Source organism: Callithrix jacchus, chromosome 6 (assembly GCF_049354715.1).
Source record: "Callithrix jacchus isolate 240 chromosome 6, calJac240_pri, whole genome shotgun sequence".
In the NCBI taxonomy this organism is placed as follows: Eukaryota; Metazoa; Chordata; class Mammalia; order Primates; family Cebidae; genus Callithrix; species Callithrix jacchus.
In genome coordinates, this window is record NC_133507.1 from 116,682,766 (window position 1) to 116,699,974 (window position 17,209).

A 17,209-nucleotide genomic window follows, 5' to 3' on the forward strand; every position below is an offset into this window, starting at 1 on the left:
TTGGATAAAATTCCAAAACCCATCAGTGTGCTGTATCCAGGAAACCCATCTCACATGCAAGGATACAAAAAGGCTCAAAATAAAGGGATGGAGGAAGATTTACCAAGCAAATGGAGAGCAAAAAAAAAACAGGAGTTGCAATTCTCATCTCTGATAAAATAGACTTTAAAGCAACAAAGATCAAAAGAGACAAAGAAGGCCATTACATAATGGTAAAAGGATCAATACAACAAAAAGAGCTAACGATCCTAAACATATATGGACCCAATACAGGAGCACCCAGATACATAAGGCAAGGTCTTAACGACTTACAAAGACACTTAGACTTCCACAATAATTGTGGGAGACTTTAACACTCCACTGTCAATATTAGACAGATCAACCAGACAGAAAATCAACAAGGATATCCAGGGCTTGAACTCAGACCTGGAACAAGCAAACCTGATAGACATTTACAGAACTCTCCACCCCAAATCCACAGAATATACATTCTTCTCATCACCACATCACACCTACTCTAAAATTGACCACATAATTGGAAGTAAAGCACTGCTCAGCAAACGCAAAACAACTGAAATCATAACAAGCAGCCTCTCAGACCACAGTGCAATCAAGTTAGAACTCAGAATTCAGAAACCAACCCAGAACTGCACAGCTTCATGGAAACTGAACAACTGGCTCTTGAATGTTGATTGGATAAACAATGAAATGAAGGCAGAAATAAAGAAGTTATTCAAACCAATTGAGAATGAAGAAACAACATGCCAGAATCTCTGGGACACATTTAGAGCAGTCTCTAGAGGAAAGTATATAGCAATAAGTGGCCATATGAGAAGAATGGAGAGATCCAAAATTGACACCCTATCGTCAAAATTGAAAGAGCTAGAGGAGCAAAATCAAAAAAACTCAAAACCCAGCAGAAGACAAGAAATAACTAAGATCAGAGCTGAACTGAAGGAGATTGAGACACAAAAAACCCTCCAAAAAATCAATAAATCCAAGAGCTGGTTTTTTGAAAAGATCAACAAAATAGACAGACCACTAGCCAGATTGATTAAAAATAAAAGAGAGAACAACCAAATAGATGCAATAAAAAATGATAAAAGGGAAATCACCACAGATTCCACAGAAATTCAAACCATCATCAGAGAATATTACAAACAACTCTATGCACATAAACTAGTAAACCTGGAAGAAATGGACAAATTCCTGGACTCCTGTGTCCTCTCAAGCCTAAACCAGGAGGAAGCTGAAACTATGAATAGACAAATAACAAGGGCAGAAGTCGAGGCAGCAATTAAGAGCCTACCACACAAAAAAAGCCCAGGTCCAGATGGGTTCACAGCCAAATTCTACCAGACACACAACGAGGATCTGGTACCGTTTCTTCTGAAACTATTCCAAATAATCCAAAAAGAAGGAATCCTTCCCAAATCATTTTATGAGACCAATATCATCCTGATACCAAAACCTGCCAGAGACTCAACAAGAAAAGAAAACTTCAGGCCAATATCCATGATGAACATAGATGCAAAAATCTTCAATAAAATTTTGGCAAGCCAATTGCAACAGCAAATCAAAAAACTTATTCATCATGATCAAGTAGGATTCATCCCGGAGATGCAAGGCTGGTTCAACATATGCAAGTCTATAAACGTAATTCACCGCATAAACAGAACCAAAAACAAAAACCACATGATTATCTCAATTGACGCAGAGAAGGCATTTGACAAAATTCAACAGCCCTTTATGCTAAAAACCCTCAATAAACTCGGTATCGATGGAACGTATCTCAAAGTAATAAAAGCTATTTATGACAAACCAACAGCCAATATCATACTGAATGGGCAAAAACTGGAAGCATTCCCTTTGAAATCTGGCACTAGACAAGGATGCCCTCTCTCACCACTCCTATTCAATATAGTACTGGAAGTTCTAGCCAGAGCAATCAGGCAAGAAAAAGAAATAAAGGGTATTCAGATAGGAAAGGTGGAAGCCAAATTGTCTCTATTTGCAGACGACATGATAGTATACCTAGAAGACCCCATCGCCTCAGCCCAAAAACTCCTGAAACTGATAAGCAACTTCAGCAAAGTCTCAGGATATAAAATCAATGTGCAAAAATCACAAGCATTCCTCTACACCAATAACAGACTTAAAGAGAGCCAAATCAAGAATGAACTGCCATTCACAATTGCTACAAAAAGAATAAAATACCTTGGAATACAACTTACAAGAATCGTAAGGGACCTCTTCAAGGAGAACTACAAACCACTGCTCAACGAAATCAGAGAGGACACAAACAGATGGAGAAACATTCCATGTTCATGGTTAGGAAGAATTAATATCATGAAAATGGCTATACTGCCCAAAGTAATTTACAGAATCAACGCTATCCCCATCAAGCTACCATTGACTTTCTTCACAGAACTGGAAAAAAACACTATGAACTTCATATGGAACCAAAAGAGAGCCCGCATGGCCAAGTCAATTCTAAGCAAAAAGAACACAGTGGGGGGCATCACACTACCAGACTTCAAACTATACTACAAGGCTACAGTAATCAAAACAGCATGGTACTGGTACCAAAACAGAGATATAGACCAATGGAACAGAACAGAGGCATCAGAGGCAACACAACATATCTACAACCATACAATCTTTGATAAACCCGACAAAAACAAGCAATGGGGAAAGGATTCCCTGTTCAACAAATGGTGCTGGGAAAACTGGCTAGCCAGGTGCAGAAAGCAGAACCTGGACCCCTTCCTGACACCTTACACTAAAATTAACTCCAGATGGATTCAAGACTTAAACCTAAGACCTGGCACCATAAAAACCCTAGAAGGAAATTTAGGCAAAACCATCCAGGACATAGGAGTATGCAAGGACTTCATGAACAAAACACCAAAAGCATTGGCAACAAAAGCCAAAATAGACAAATGGGACCTAATCAAACTCCACAGCTTCTGCACAGCAAAGGAAACAGTCTCTAGAGTGAATTGGCAACCAACAGAATGGGAAAAAATTTTTGCAGTTTACCCATCTGACAAAGGGCTGATATCCAGAATTTACAAAGAACCCAAACAGATTTACAGGAAAAGAACAAACATGCCCATTCAAAATTGGGCAAAGGATATGAACAGACACTTTACGAAAGAAGACATATATGAGGCCAACAATCATATGAAAAAATGCTCATCGTCACTGGTCATCAGAGAGATGTAAATCAAAACCACATTGAGATACCATCTCACGCCAGTTAGAATGGCGATCATGAAAAAATCTGGAGACAACAGATGCTGGAGAGGATGTGGAGAAAAAGGAACACTTTTACACTGTTGGTGGGAGTGTAAATTAGTTCAACCATTGTGGAAGACAGTGTGGCGATTCCTCAAGGCCTTAGAAATAGAAATTCCATTTGACCCAGCAATCCCATTACTGGGTATATATCCAAAGGACTATAAATCATTCTACTGTAAGGACACATGCAGACAAATGTTCATTGCAGCACTGTTTACAATAGCAAAGACCTGGTATCAACCCAAATGCCCATTGATGATAGATTGGATTGGGAAAATGTGGCACATATACACCATGGAATATTATGCAGCAATCAGAAATGATGAGTTCATGTCGTTTGTAGGGACATGGATGAATCTGGAGAACATCATTCTCAGCAAACTGACACAAGAACGGAAAATGAAACACTGCATATTCTCACTCATAGGCAGGTGATGAAAAATGAGAACACATGGACACAGAGAGGGGAGTACTAAACACTGGGGTCTATTGGGGGGAAAAGGGGAGGGCCAGTGGGAGGGGGAGGTGGGGAGGGATAGCCTGGGGAGAAATGCCAAATGTGGGTGAAGGGGAGAAAGCAAACAAAACACACTGCCATGTTTGTACCTATGCAACTGTATTGCATGCTCTGCACATGTACCCCAAAACCTAAAATGCAATTTAAAAAAAAAAAGTAAAAATGAGACTACAAATATGTAAAAGGACTTGATTGTGAGTACTGAGAACCATAAATTTAAAATAATCACAAAATAAAATTATAAAACATAATCCGATTAGTTACTAATTTATCATGGTCTTAGTAAATATACAAACTTTTCGAAACAATGTCTGCATTAGAAGGAAGTGAGATTATTTCCTGCAGGCTTCTCCGACTCCCCCATAATTACATAAGGAAATGCATTTGGATGGACTGTGCAGGCAGAAAGCTTTGGAATTATTGAGGTGTTTTCAAAGCCCACATTTACCTTGTCTGGCCTCAAGCAACGAACAATAAGCATCCTCTGAAACTCGTTTACTTTACTTTCCCATTCTTCAGGGAAAACCTCATGGTGTGGTTCCTAAAATTATAGTGTAAATAATTCAACGTTATTTTGGAGATCATAAAGAGAACAGTATCTTCACTTATAAACCAACTTTTAGAAAAAAATATATAAATGAAATCAAGAATGCTTGTGTAAAAGTGTAAAGTTGGGAGGTGGTTATAAAATAAATAATGAGAAGAAAAGTTAATATACTTCAAAGGAATCAAAACAAGGACATGAACTAAACAGGTTAATGTCAACATGAACCCTAATAAAATGACAAAATGATCCCTATTATGAAAACAATAAATGTGCATATGCTATTATTTTCCCCTTATTTCTCCAAAGGCTTTTTTTTTTTTTTTTTTTTTTTTTTGAGACAGAGTCTTGCTGTATCGCCCAGGCTGGAGAAGAGTGGCATGATCTTGGCTCACTGCAACCTCTGCCTCCTGGGTTCAAGCGATTCTCTTGCCTCAGCCTCCCAAGTAACTGAGATTATAGTGGTGTACCACCATGCCCAGCTAATTTTTTGTATTTTTAGTAGAGAGGGGGTTTCACTATGTTGGCCAAGTTGGTCTTGAACTCCTGGCCTCAAGTGATGCACCCAACTTGGCCTCCCAAATTGCTGGGATTACAGACAAGAGCCACTGCTCCCAGCTGCAACAAAGACATTTTTAAAAACCTACCTACTTCTCTCATCATCTATTTATCAAAATAAATAAATATGTCAAAACAAGTAAAAAGGGCATTGTGCTGAAATTTATTATTTCTTGTTTGGAACAATCTTTAAAAAAATTTTTTTTAATAAAGGGAGACTTGAGAATGTGTGTAATGAAGAAGCCAATCAAGAGCTATTACAAAAATCACAAGAAGAGAGGAGGCATCAGGATACCAGCAGGAGGGGTAAACCTTGGGAGGAAGAAAAGGAGACGTGTACCTGTGAAACTTTAGGAAAAGCTATGTGGTATCTCAAATTAGAAATCTTCAGGCTTCAGTATAGTAATAAAATTTTAATTTCAAATTACTTGAGGTACTCACAACACATATTTGTTTCTAGAAAGCATTTTTATTACTAACAAGAAAAAAATCCAAAAGAGAGATCACTTCCAAATATTTGAATTCATGTGAAGACATAATCTCATTATCATATAATACAACAAGTAGGTAACAAAATAAAATATATGTTAACCAAACAAAACATGCTCTCTGCATATTTAGCTTTCTTTCCTCCAGCCTCTTCCAAGCAGAGTTCTTACATGTTAAACTCATGGAAAGCAGGAAGTCAAGAGAGTAGAAACAAAGGAATAGAAAAAGTTAACTAGGAACTGGAAAAATAATAGCCGTTGCACTAAAGAAAAATTGAGAGAAAGCAACAATTACTATATATCCCAGATGAGAAACTATGAATATTATGTCTGTGTCAATTATAATACTCCCTAGTTAGCAAAACAAGGTCTCATGAAAATTATTTTAGAACTACTGTACAAGCTTTTTCCTTTTCTCAAATGACAAAAAAAAAACAAACCCAAAACTGTATTATCTTGCATCCTGAATTCAGAAAATCTGAACAACCGCTGTTTCATAAACTTTAACTCATCTGCTATTAGGGCTGCCAAAATCTGCACTGATAATGAATAAAAACCTGGCATCGAAATTCAACAAGAATATTTTCAAGAACCACACAGCATTCTTGCATCTTAATACTTTTCAAGGAGTTTGAATGGAAGTTCAAATAGAATCACTGACTTAAAAGGTGCGATAACATAAATCAAAGCTTGCATTCTAACATGTGACCAGTTTTTCAAAGCTTATTTAAACCTTGTTTTATGAAAAGATAAGTTATTTAACATCCTTTTCTCCATTTAAAAACACAGGAATAAGCAAGAGGGTTAAAACATACCACACTATCATATACTTTTTTCCATCCATCCTTTAAGTGCATAAACTCTCTACGAATGGTTTTAAAGGCAGGCAAATCATCTAATCGACATATTTCATCCCAGGATTTTTGAGGAAGCCACGTACAAGGGTTGGCATGAGGGTTATCCAGTCCAATGCCACCAGTTAGCAGAAATCTCCACTCAGCTTTATTAATCTTTGGAAAACAAGACAGCATGAAGAGTCAGAAATGAGTTCATCATAGACTAGTAAGCTTACGATCACTATCAAAGAGTGTTGACTTGCAAGTTTCAGATGTGGTCTCTATGAAATTCTATAGTGATATAGCTCAGTATTTATTCATAAGAAACCAATATACTCATTATAACTAGTTTTCAAAATGGTTCCATTTTAGATAGCTACTTTTTTACAATTTTCCTCTAGAATTACTTGTCTAAATGTGAAAATCTGAATATATTCTATTTAAATACACATTTTCCAAAATGACTGCCTAGAGTCCTACTGCCTCTAGAAATTGTAGAAAGACAGAAACCCATCAACGTGCCATGTTTTTAATTATTCTCCACAAAGAATAATAAGTTAATGCTATACAATTTTTGCAAGAAATGCAAAAGTAAAGTCCTTATTTCTTCAGAATTCAACCAATACATCACCATATAAAATCCATAAATCTTAAACATGTAAGTGTATAAAACAGTGACTTTACACAGATTTCAGTAACTTGCACAAGTCTTTAAAAACATTTACACTACTGGGTGTAAATGTATCAATATTAAGTAAATTTATATGCATAGCTGTATGAAAATCTAATGCGATTGATTTATTTTAAAATAAAACCAAAAGTTCATATATTTATATGTGTAGCTGTTTGGAATTTATACGCAAAGCTATATGAAAATCTAATACAATCAATTCATTTTATGTCTCACTTATTGTATGTTTTATTTAAGTCTCAATTATCTGAAATTTATTCTCCTGATAACATCTTACCTTAACTATAATAATAAACAGCATTATTGTTTAACTACTTACAATCTTTTTATATGTAGTCCCATACAAATCAGTAAATTAATGAATCAGTGTTATTAAGGGTTTCTTCTTAAAAATGGAAAACAGTACTGACCGCCTGCTCATGCAGCAGTAGATTTACAGTTAGACAAAAGGAAAAGAGCAGCTTATCCTTTTCAAACAGTGACCGGCAGACATTAACATACAGCGAATAGGTAAAGTGATCCTTAAGAATCTGAAGCCTAAGGGTCAACAGAAAATAAAGGAAATAAATAAAAATATACTTTAAAGATAATGCTCTTAAGAAAAGCCATTGCACACCATTTACATGTATGTTCTTCCAATAAACTTTACGGTCAAGTACCCCCAAAACAGTTAAGAATCCTTGTTAACTGGATGCAACAATTTGAGAGCTACACAATGTAGAAACACTTCAGTCCACTTGCGCTTTACTGTCAACTGAATTTTTTTTTTAAACTTAATCTTCCTTTTGGAAAAAAGTCAGTGGATGGTACATTAATCTGTTAGATTAAAAAGTTTACAGACTGTTTTAATCTACAAAGCATTTCTGGGGTTAAAATTTCACCACTGTATAATAAATAATTTCTAATGTTTTATATTATATATTAAAATAAATAGTCTAACATTAGCTTCTTTATTAAGTTTAGTATTGTGCTACTTATAAATTCATGAAAGCTGAAGAAATCACAAAACTTGACAAACATTTTTATTTGCTAGAGACAAAACATGAAAATATGAATAATCACAATATTTCCTTTTTATTATTTATTTCTGAGACAGGGTCTCACTCTGTTACCCAGGTTGGAGTGCAATGACACAATCCTGGCTGACTGCAACCTCCGCTTCCTGGGCTTCTGCCTCAGCCTACCCAGTAGCTGGAACTACAGTTGTATACCACCACACCTAGCTAATTTTTGTATTTTTTATAGAGACAGAGTTTCACTATGTTGCCCAGGCTGGTCTCAAACTCCTGACGTCAAGTGATCTGCCCACCTTAGCCTCCCAAAGTCCTGGGATTACAGGCATGAGCCACCACGCCCAGCCACAATATTTCCAACAATTTCCTATTATAGTAAGCAGTAACTTGTGATCTGTATTTATAATAATTCTTAATATCAACATAACACTTTAAGTATTTTCCGTTAATTATCACATAAGGAAATAAATTATCATTGAATCAAATTTAAAAAATATTTTAATCACATGGGTTATAGTAGTTATAATAGAAATGAAGAGTTGGCTGTAAACATTTTTAGAGAGGTAATGATTGACATGGATTCCCCAAACATTCCTAGCAGATCGTATCTGAGGGAAAAATCAGCATAGTTTGATTATGATTAAGCAAAATTACATTGGTGTTTCTTAATGTGTCTAGGAAAAAACAGTCTACCTGTATGACTAGATCTTGGCAATGTCCTGACTGATATTGTCAATCAACCTAGCTCTTTTTTTTCCCATTTTTCTTTACCTGCCTATTTTCTTAACTATTTTATCCCCTGCAGCATTCCCATAAAGAGAATTACAACAAATTGATGTATCTTATTTGGAAACTCCAAAAAAGGTTTTTGTAGAGAAAGTTTGGCAGTGGTTGCTAAAATACAGTTGAATTCTTAGATTTAAAATAAACATACTATTTCTGTCCCCATTATTATGCTAATAGGTTTTTTCATGTATGTCACTGAATTTGTCTCACTTGTAGCAGTACTATACAATGAATACAGGGTGAGTCACATCTGGTCTTTCTAGAATAAAAAATATTTCTGCACTTTAAGACAACTCTCTTCTTGCAGACAGAAAGATTAAAGGGAAAATTATAAAGGTTAATCATAAGTTCAGGTTCAGTCACTAGTAAAAATGGAGACATAATATGATATTTTAATAACCTTTTAAGGTGAAAGAGAAAATTAAAATTATCATTCTCAATGCTGGGTCTCTGATTGAGTTGTTTGAATAATCTTCCAGGAAAGGAATTTATATCAGGAACCTGCAAGAAGTGAACACCTTTGTCCTAATTTTGGGATTCCAGCCTGAGAAAATATCAGTGATGCAGACATTTATCTTTACTGCAGCATTACTTACAATACAAAAGCTGGAGAATACTTAGAAGTATTTGTTTGAAGACAGCATCACACTCTGTCATTCAGGCTGGATTGCAGTGGGACAATCATAACTCACTGTAACCTAGAACTCCTAGGCTCAAGTGGTCCTCCTACTTCAGCCTCCTGAGTAGCTGGGACTACAAGGGCATGTCACACCGGGCTAATTTTTCTATTTTTTTTTTTTTTTGTAGAGACAGGGTTTTACCATGTCACCCAGGCTGGTCTTGAACCCCTGGGCTCAACCAATCTGCATACCTCAGCTTCCCAAAGTGCGGGGATTACAGGTGTGAGCCACCCCACTCAGCCAGAAGTCTTATAATATGAAAATTATGGTACATTCATACAATGGTATGTATATTGTGCAACTCCTAAAAATTATGTTTTAGAAGAATACTTAATAACACGAGAAAATTGTCTTGATGGAAGTGAAAGAAAACTGCGTAATTATCAAACTGCCTTTGCAAAATTATGACAGTAAGAGAAATCTGACATAGCTGACTCCATCTTGCCTCTAGCCTCCCAGTCTGGCTGTCTTGGTTCACCCCATGCCCAGGAATGAAACAAGACAGCCAGCCTTTGGAAGAAATTTAGTTTTCCTTGCTGAGTCCCTATGATCGCACCTCCAACCAATCAGCATGCCCTCTTCCCTAATGCCCTGCCCACCAAACTATCCTTGAAAAGCCCTAGCCTCTGGATTTTCAAGAGATTAATTTGAGTAACAATTCCATCTTCTGTGTGACATGGCCAGCTTCACATCAGTTAAACTCTCTCTTTACTACAATGCCATGGTCTCAGTGTGTTAATTTTATATGTGTAGGAGGCAGAAAGAACCCATTGGGCAGTTACAATTACACATATATGCATATTTGTACAGCAACAGATTGATTCCAAGATATTTAACAAAACTATATCCTAGTTAGATTTTCTTTCTATATTTATGTTATTTTTTTTAGTTTGTTGGCTACATAAAGTTATTTATTCTGTTACATAAATTCTAAGGCAAAATCTTATAAATAACAGATGATCCAAGTTATTATGGGAATTGCGAAGCATATACCATACTAGTCATAAAATAATATATGCTTGGTGTCATACTTAATAATAATTATAAATAACCACTACCAAAAGACAAACAAGAATGAAATACATTTATATTCCTAAAAGGAAATAAGAGATAATTTTAGACCAATGTTAAGATTCTAAAACAGGCCAGGCATGGTGGCTCATGCCTGTAATCCTAGCACTTTGGGAGGCTAAGGCAGGCAGATCACCTGAGGTCAGGAGTTCAAGATCAGCCTGGCCAACATGATGAAACCCCTGAGGTCAGGAGTTCAAGATCAGCCTGGCCAACATGATGAAACCCCTGAGGTCAGGAGTTCAAGATCAGACTGGCCAACATGATGAAACCCCATCGCTACTAAAATACAAAAATTAGCCTGGCATGATGGCAGATGCCTGTAATCATGGGAGGCTAAGATGGGAGAATTGCTTGAACCCAGGAGATGGTGGTTGCAGTGAGCTGAGATAGTGCTACTTTGCACTCTATGTCAAAAAAAAAAGAAAAAGATTTTAAAATGATCAGGTTGGCTAGTGTCAAGAGTCAAATGTTTTTGGTAGAGTCACATGCTTTTGGTAGAGCATAGAATAGTCCACGCAATTCTACTATGCTTTTGGTAGAGCATGGTCCAATAACTCCCTGAAGTCTACCAGTTATTTGATGTTTTATTAATGGTTGGCAGAAAAACAATCATTCCCATGAGAACTCATTCTCTTTTCAATTTCTGATTTGGGAGCTAACTTCTTAATTGGAAACTCTTGGTTTACTTTAACAACAAAAAAGTTTAAACAGAACTGGTCAGTTTCTCTCTTGGTACAATGCTTTAGAAAACTATTGTCAGTATTTATTAAAAGGAAATATATGCATGCCCTGTGATAATCAGTTTCCCTCCTGATATATACCCACCAAAGACAAGTACGTATCAGCACGAAAAGCCACGTACAGAATGTTCAAGGAAGCAAAATTTCATCATAGCCCCAAGTTGGAAGCTACCCAAATATGCTCAATAGTAGAATGGATCAATGATTTGCATTACAGTGTTAGGACAAGTAAAAACTAAAAATAAGAGACTGGGAGAGAGTTTCCTTCCCTCCTTTTTTTCTCAGATAATTTAATTTAGAAAAACTAAAATTGTAAGTACTTTCTCCTCCTTTGAAATGTATATAAACCCTTTTGAAAACTTTTGTCAGTTTTATGACCCAGTAATGTCTTTCTTAAAGACCCAGAAGCCATTTCTTTGAAATGTAAACATCAAGGGAGATGGCCCACCTGCCTCTAAGTCACTGCAGAAGAGTAGGAGCCTAACTTCAGTTAAGCTTATTTCAAGTTGCAAAACTACCTCCTGTCATATAGATACAAAGTTTGGTTTTCCTCTGGATAAAACCAATTTGCTAACACAGATGGTCACTTCAATTGCCAGGTAAAGTTAGGATGAACTAAGTGTGATGTAATGGGTTGTATCGGCTTCGGTAATTAAGGGGGTGAGATTCCTCTCTGTCTTTGCAATCTCTTTGTAATTGCCTGCGATTTGTATCACACTCTGTTTAATGTTTATTCAACAATAAAACTGTTTCCTTTCACTAGGCCTTTGAGGAGAGAGTTTCTGGGTTGAGAGAAGATGTAATTTTTAATTATACTGACCCAACAATAGAAAACTAACAATTAAAGTAAGTAAGCGCTGCACTAGACAAAACAATGTGCAGTAATTTCACAAGCATGATGTTGAGTGCAAGATGTAAGACATAAAAAAGCACACGGTGTGTGATTCTATTTATAAAGTTCCAAAACTGGCAAAAAAACTATAACCTGTGGTGTTGGAAGTCAGGACAGTGGTCTCCCTGGGGTAAAGGGTTAGTGATCAGAAGGGGACACTTCTGGGCTGTTGGTAACATTCTGTGCCTTGAGTTGGGTGCTATTTATACAAGTTTACTCACTTAAGAGCAAATACTTCTGATTCCTGCATGTTTCTTCATGTGTTTTGATAACTTCAATAAAAGGTTAAAATACATTTTCTCTGTTTACCTTTTGGTCCCAGAATTATACTTTTGGTATTATTGCAACATACATATGATTTTCATTGTTTTGAAATTAAAGAAGTTTAACTAAAAAGAAAATGCCACATTTTGTTTTCTAAATTTCATGTGAATCGCTCATCTGGGTAAAAAGGATTTGCTTTTCCTTACATATTAAGGGACAAAAGCACAGCAATGAAGAAACAAAGTCCATACCTTGGATGAGCTCTAACTTGATATAATGAGAGACTATAAAAGACCCATCACTATTTTTAAAGCACAGAATTGTTTTCATTTTTCAAGCTTATGTGAACAATGTCTTTAAATGGCAGACCAAAGCAGTTTTCTTTTCTAGACTCCAGAAAATACCTTGATTTTAAGCTAATTAAGTGAGTAACATTCTGGTGGTTATCCTTTTAACTAAGGTAGAAATTAAGACCAGTAGTGAAAAGCAGAGCATTATTTATTGTGTGGCTGTAATTTGATTAGTACTGTAGTAACTGCTGGAAATAGTTTTGTTTTGAGATGGGGTCTCACTCTATTGCCCAGGCTGAAGTATGGTGGTACAATCATGGCTCCCTGCAGTCTCAACTTTCTGAGGTCAAGTAATCCTCCTACACAGGCCCACACCACCATGCCTGGCTAAATTTGTGTCTTTTTGGTAGAGCCGGGGTTTTGCCATGTTGCCCAGGCTGGTCTTAAACTCCTGGGCTCAAGCAAGCTCCTCATCTTGGCCTCCCAAAGTGCTGGGATTACAGGTTTGAGCCACCATGCCTAGCCTGGGGCTATTTTTTTTTCTTGTCTCACGGAACTCCAAATTTAGTATGAAAACCAGACATGCAGGTTTAATTAACTAAATTATAATGCAAATAGCTTAGAACCTTTCTAAGAAAGATTACTTAAAATTTTATTTCTGTAATCCTTGCTAAACTTGAAAATTTCGAAACTGGAAGAAATAAAGAAATAAACTAAACATTTTCAAATATCGTAAAGATAAACTCTATCATTATGCATTTCTTCGAAATAAATAACGTAATCCCCCTCCTTTCTCAATGGCAGATATCTAATTTCCTTTTAGATTCACATTTTTATTAGTCTTATATTGTAACTTGTAAAATAATCAATCTTACTAACAAAAACTTGCTAAGTCTAAGAACAATCAATATTTTCAACCTCTACCATGATAAAGAAAGGAATTCAGGTTTCAGTGAGATTAATATTTTAGATTTCTAAAAAAGAATTCTTAGCAGTGAGTGATAAATAGTAAACTGAGTTTCCCTTGTGGGTCTGAACAGTCAAGAAACTGAAGTATCTAGGTTCATCTTGTTCAAGAAGTTTATAAAAGGCAAAAGTTGCAATTAATCACTTTCTTTTTTCAAAAAATAATTTCACATTTAACTCTATTAAAAACATGTTTTAATACCAATCTGAATCTCACTCATTTAAAAATTCAAATGAAATTTAATTCTCTTGTAGATTTAAGTCAGATCTTAATTCCATTACTTATTATAACAGTAATATAAGGTATTTTATATAAATAAGAATAACAAAAGAAACTCCATTACTACAAATAATCACAACAAGGTTTGGGATTTTTTTTTTTTACCCTAATACTTACAAATTTTATAGATGTGTAAATTAAAATATGGATTTGCAACTTTTGGAATGACAGCTTGTACAGAATAGGAGTCACATTTTTGGAAAGTATTAACTACTCTTTCCATACTTGCATTCATAAATATATTTTGTAAATGAAAAATGAAAGTAAATGTTTTCTCTTTCTAGAATTACATTATAATCCTAGATTGCTGTAAACAGGTTCCTTGGCAGACCGAATTTAGACACATCTGTTCAATTTCTAATCCTTAGATTTCTGGTACAATGATTAATCAAATTCATTTTAGGTAAGTGGCTGTAATGCTTGTACCGCTCTAAGACAACAATGGAAGCCATAAATTACTCTCTAATTTTCATGCATTAATTAGTTAATATTAATTAGTATTTCCTTCACATACCTTTTTGCCAAAATTTCTGACTTCTCTGAATTTTCAATAGACAGGATGAAAAGGTTAATAAACCAGGTCAGTGAATACTGGTACATGGGCTCAATGTTGGCTAAATCAGCAATAGAAAAAAACAGGATGGAAGAATGGATGGCAATAGGACGATAGCCCATGCGGGTGGTGTCAATCTTTTTCTCTGTCTCTTCGGCTACTTTCTGCTTCTGAGAAATCTCATTAGCCAAAGCCTTGGAGGAAGATAATATTTTAATAGCAGTTTCATCTTCTAATATATTGCCTTCCGAAGATGAAAGAACTTCTAAAATCTTGTCTTCTATTTCTTTTAACTGCCTAGAATAAAACACAATTTTATCAGAAGAAAAAGAAGCCATTTAAAATCATTTCACATATATGTTCTTTTATAAGAAACAAAGAGCTTGTAACCTAAAGAAATGCATCACTTTGTGACAAATATCTCTAATGGTGATGCTGTGTAATTAATTTCTTATCTTGTAAAATGTCACAAAGATGGGCCTTTCTGCTCCATTTCCCTTTTTAATGATCATTTATGTGCTAACTAGAAAGAAATACGGCAAGCCAGTTTACTCTGCCATCAAGGATCTCAGCTTGGAGTGAACAGAAAGTAGCACTCCATTTATTTTCTGAAATTTTACATTACTTATACAGCTTTACTCTTTCTACCTATGATATAGATGTTATGAGCAGCAAGTGGAATGCAGCATATTCATTCATACCATGCTCCAGCAAAAATCAGGTTACCTCCGTTACACAATGAATACTAAAACTTTGTGGAATATATGAAAATACCCTGCCCTGACTTGTGGCAGGCCTTCTGGCTCTTCCAGCGCCTAAGAATGTGCATGTAAAAATATACTCAGTAATGCAGTTTTATAAATTAACATGGAGGTAATATAATTCCTTACATTTTCCTGTTATATTTTCCCTTGCAGTATTCCTATCAAACTAACAAAAAAGATCTGTAAAATGTACTTTAATTCATCCTAATGATATCAAAACAAATAAGAATAGTTCTGTTTATGACATTTAAAACCTTCTGTTTTCAGCTCCTTGTAATATCAAGGCTTGCTTTTCTTCTTCAAGGTCTGGCCTTTCTCGTGCCACCACAATTCCCAGAAGCTGGTCTTGCATTCCCTCAGAGGTTATCATGAAGTTTAGTAATGTTACCTATAAACAGAAAAAATATACAAAAATTGCACCATTATTTCTATTAAAAATGCCTCTGCATTTATGTGTCAACTTCTGACCTTAAAATAGACTCTCTTTACTACACAGAGTAGGACTTGTGAAGTATAATTTGTAGAGACTATGATTAACGACATAGGCAAGCGCGATTGTTGGATTTAAAATCCACCTCGGTTTCTCATAGTCAGAAATCTAGTACCTCGAGGTACTACCTCAAAGGGTTTGTTAGGTGATCAATATATTCTCATTTCAAACCGGTCTAATTTCTGAGAACTTTTCGACAGCAAACTTCATTAGAATCAGGTTGGAAGCTCTCTTTCATTTCAGTTGATCAGAGCAGCCATGGCATAATATAAGGTTTGAAGCCTGGCACTAGAATCCTATTAGTTGGACCAGCTGATTTAAATTGCAAGGATTCTACTGGTATCAAAAGTAAAGGAAATCTTACAAAGCGAGATAAAAAGAAACACTGTAATTATTGTCATGAGTGCAGTATTTTTACAATCTGATAATCAGCCACTATTGTGAACTAAGAAATATACATTTTCTTTTCTTTTTTTTTTAATTTTACAATCAAATTTTTCTTTTTTAAAATTGCATTTTAGGTTTTGGGGTACATGTGCAGAACGTGCAAAATAGTTACATAGGTACACACATGGCAGTGTGTTTTGCTGCCTTTCTGCCCCTCACCCATATTTGACATTTCTCCCCAGACTATCCCTCCCCAGCTCCCACCCCCTGCTGTCCCTCACCATTCCCGCCAGTAGACCCCAATGTGTAGTACTCCCTTCCCTGTGTCCATGTATTCTCATTTTTCCTCACCGGCCTATGAGTGAGAATATGTGGTATTTCATTTTCTGTTCTTGTGTCAGTTTGCTGAGAATGATGTTCTCCAGTTTCATCCATGTCCTTACAAAGGACATGAACTCATCGTTTTTGATTGCTGCATAGTATTCCATGGTGTATATGTGCCACATTTTCCCAGTCCAGTCTATCATTGATGGGCATTTGGGTTGGTTCCAGGTCTTTGCTATTGTAAACAGTGCTGCAATGAACATTCCTGTGCATGTGTCCTTATAGAAGAACGATTTATAGTCCTTTGGATATATACCCAGTAATGGGATTGCTGGGTCAAATGGAATTTCTATTTCTAAGGCCTTGAGGAATCGCCACACTGTCTTCCACAATGGTTGAACTAATTTACGCTCCCACCAACAGTGTAAAAGTGTTCCTTTTTCTCCACATCCTCTCCAGCATCTGTTGTCTCCAGATTTTTTCATGATCGCCATTCTAACTGGCATGAGATGGTATCTCAGTGTGGTTTTGATTTGCATCTCTCTGATGACCAGTGATGATGAGCATTTTTTCATATGATTGTTGGCCTCATGTATGTCGTCTTTTGTAAAGTGTCTGTTCATATCCTTTGCCCATTTTTGAATGGGCTTGTTTGTTTTTTTCCTGTAAATCTGTTTGAGTTCTTTGTAACTTCTGGATATCAGCCCTTTGTCAGATGGGTAAACTGCAAAAATTTTTTCCCATTCTGTTGGTTGCCGATTCACTCTAG

The 17,209-nt window shown here is 35.8% G+C and overlaps 1 protein-coding gene across 10 annotated transcripts in view; it reads right to left on the minus strand.

Moving 5' to 3' along the window:
- The window catches only part of DNAH7 (dynein axonemal heavy chain 7), a 391,865-nt gene that overhangs the window by 68,795 nt on the left and 305,861 nt on the right, over nt 1–17,209 (minus strand). For all 10 annotated transcript variants that reach the window (XR_013519014.1, XM_035305175.3, XM_078328052.1 and 7 more), the window contains 5 exons: nt 15,494–15,627; nt 14,437–14,772; nt 7,348–7,474; nt 6,226–6,420; nt 4,269–4,361 (listed from right to left, as the gene is read on the minus strand). Coding sequence is in view for 9 of the 10 variants with exons in the window: in XM_035305175.3 (XP_035161066.1) it covers nt 4,269–4,361; nt 6,226–6,420; nt 7,348–7,474; nt 14,437–14,772; nt 15,494–15,627 (885 nt within the window). In the remaining variant the exon portion in view is untranslated. The remainder of the gene's footprint in view (nt 1–4,268; nt 4,362–6,225; nt 6,421–7,347; nt 7,475–14,436; nt 14,773–15,493; nt 15,628–17,209) is intronic.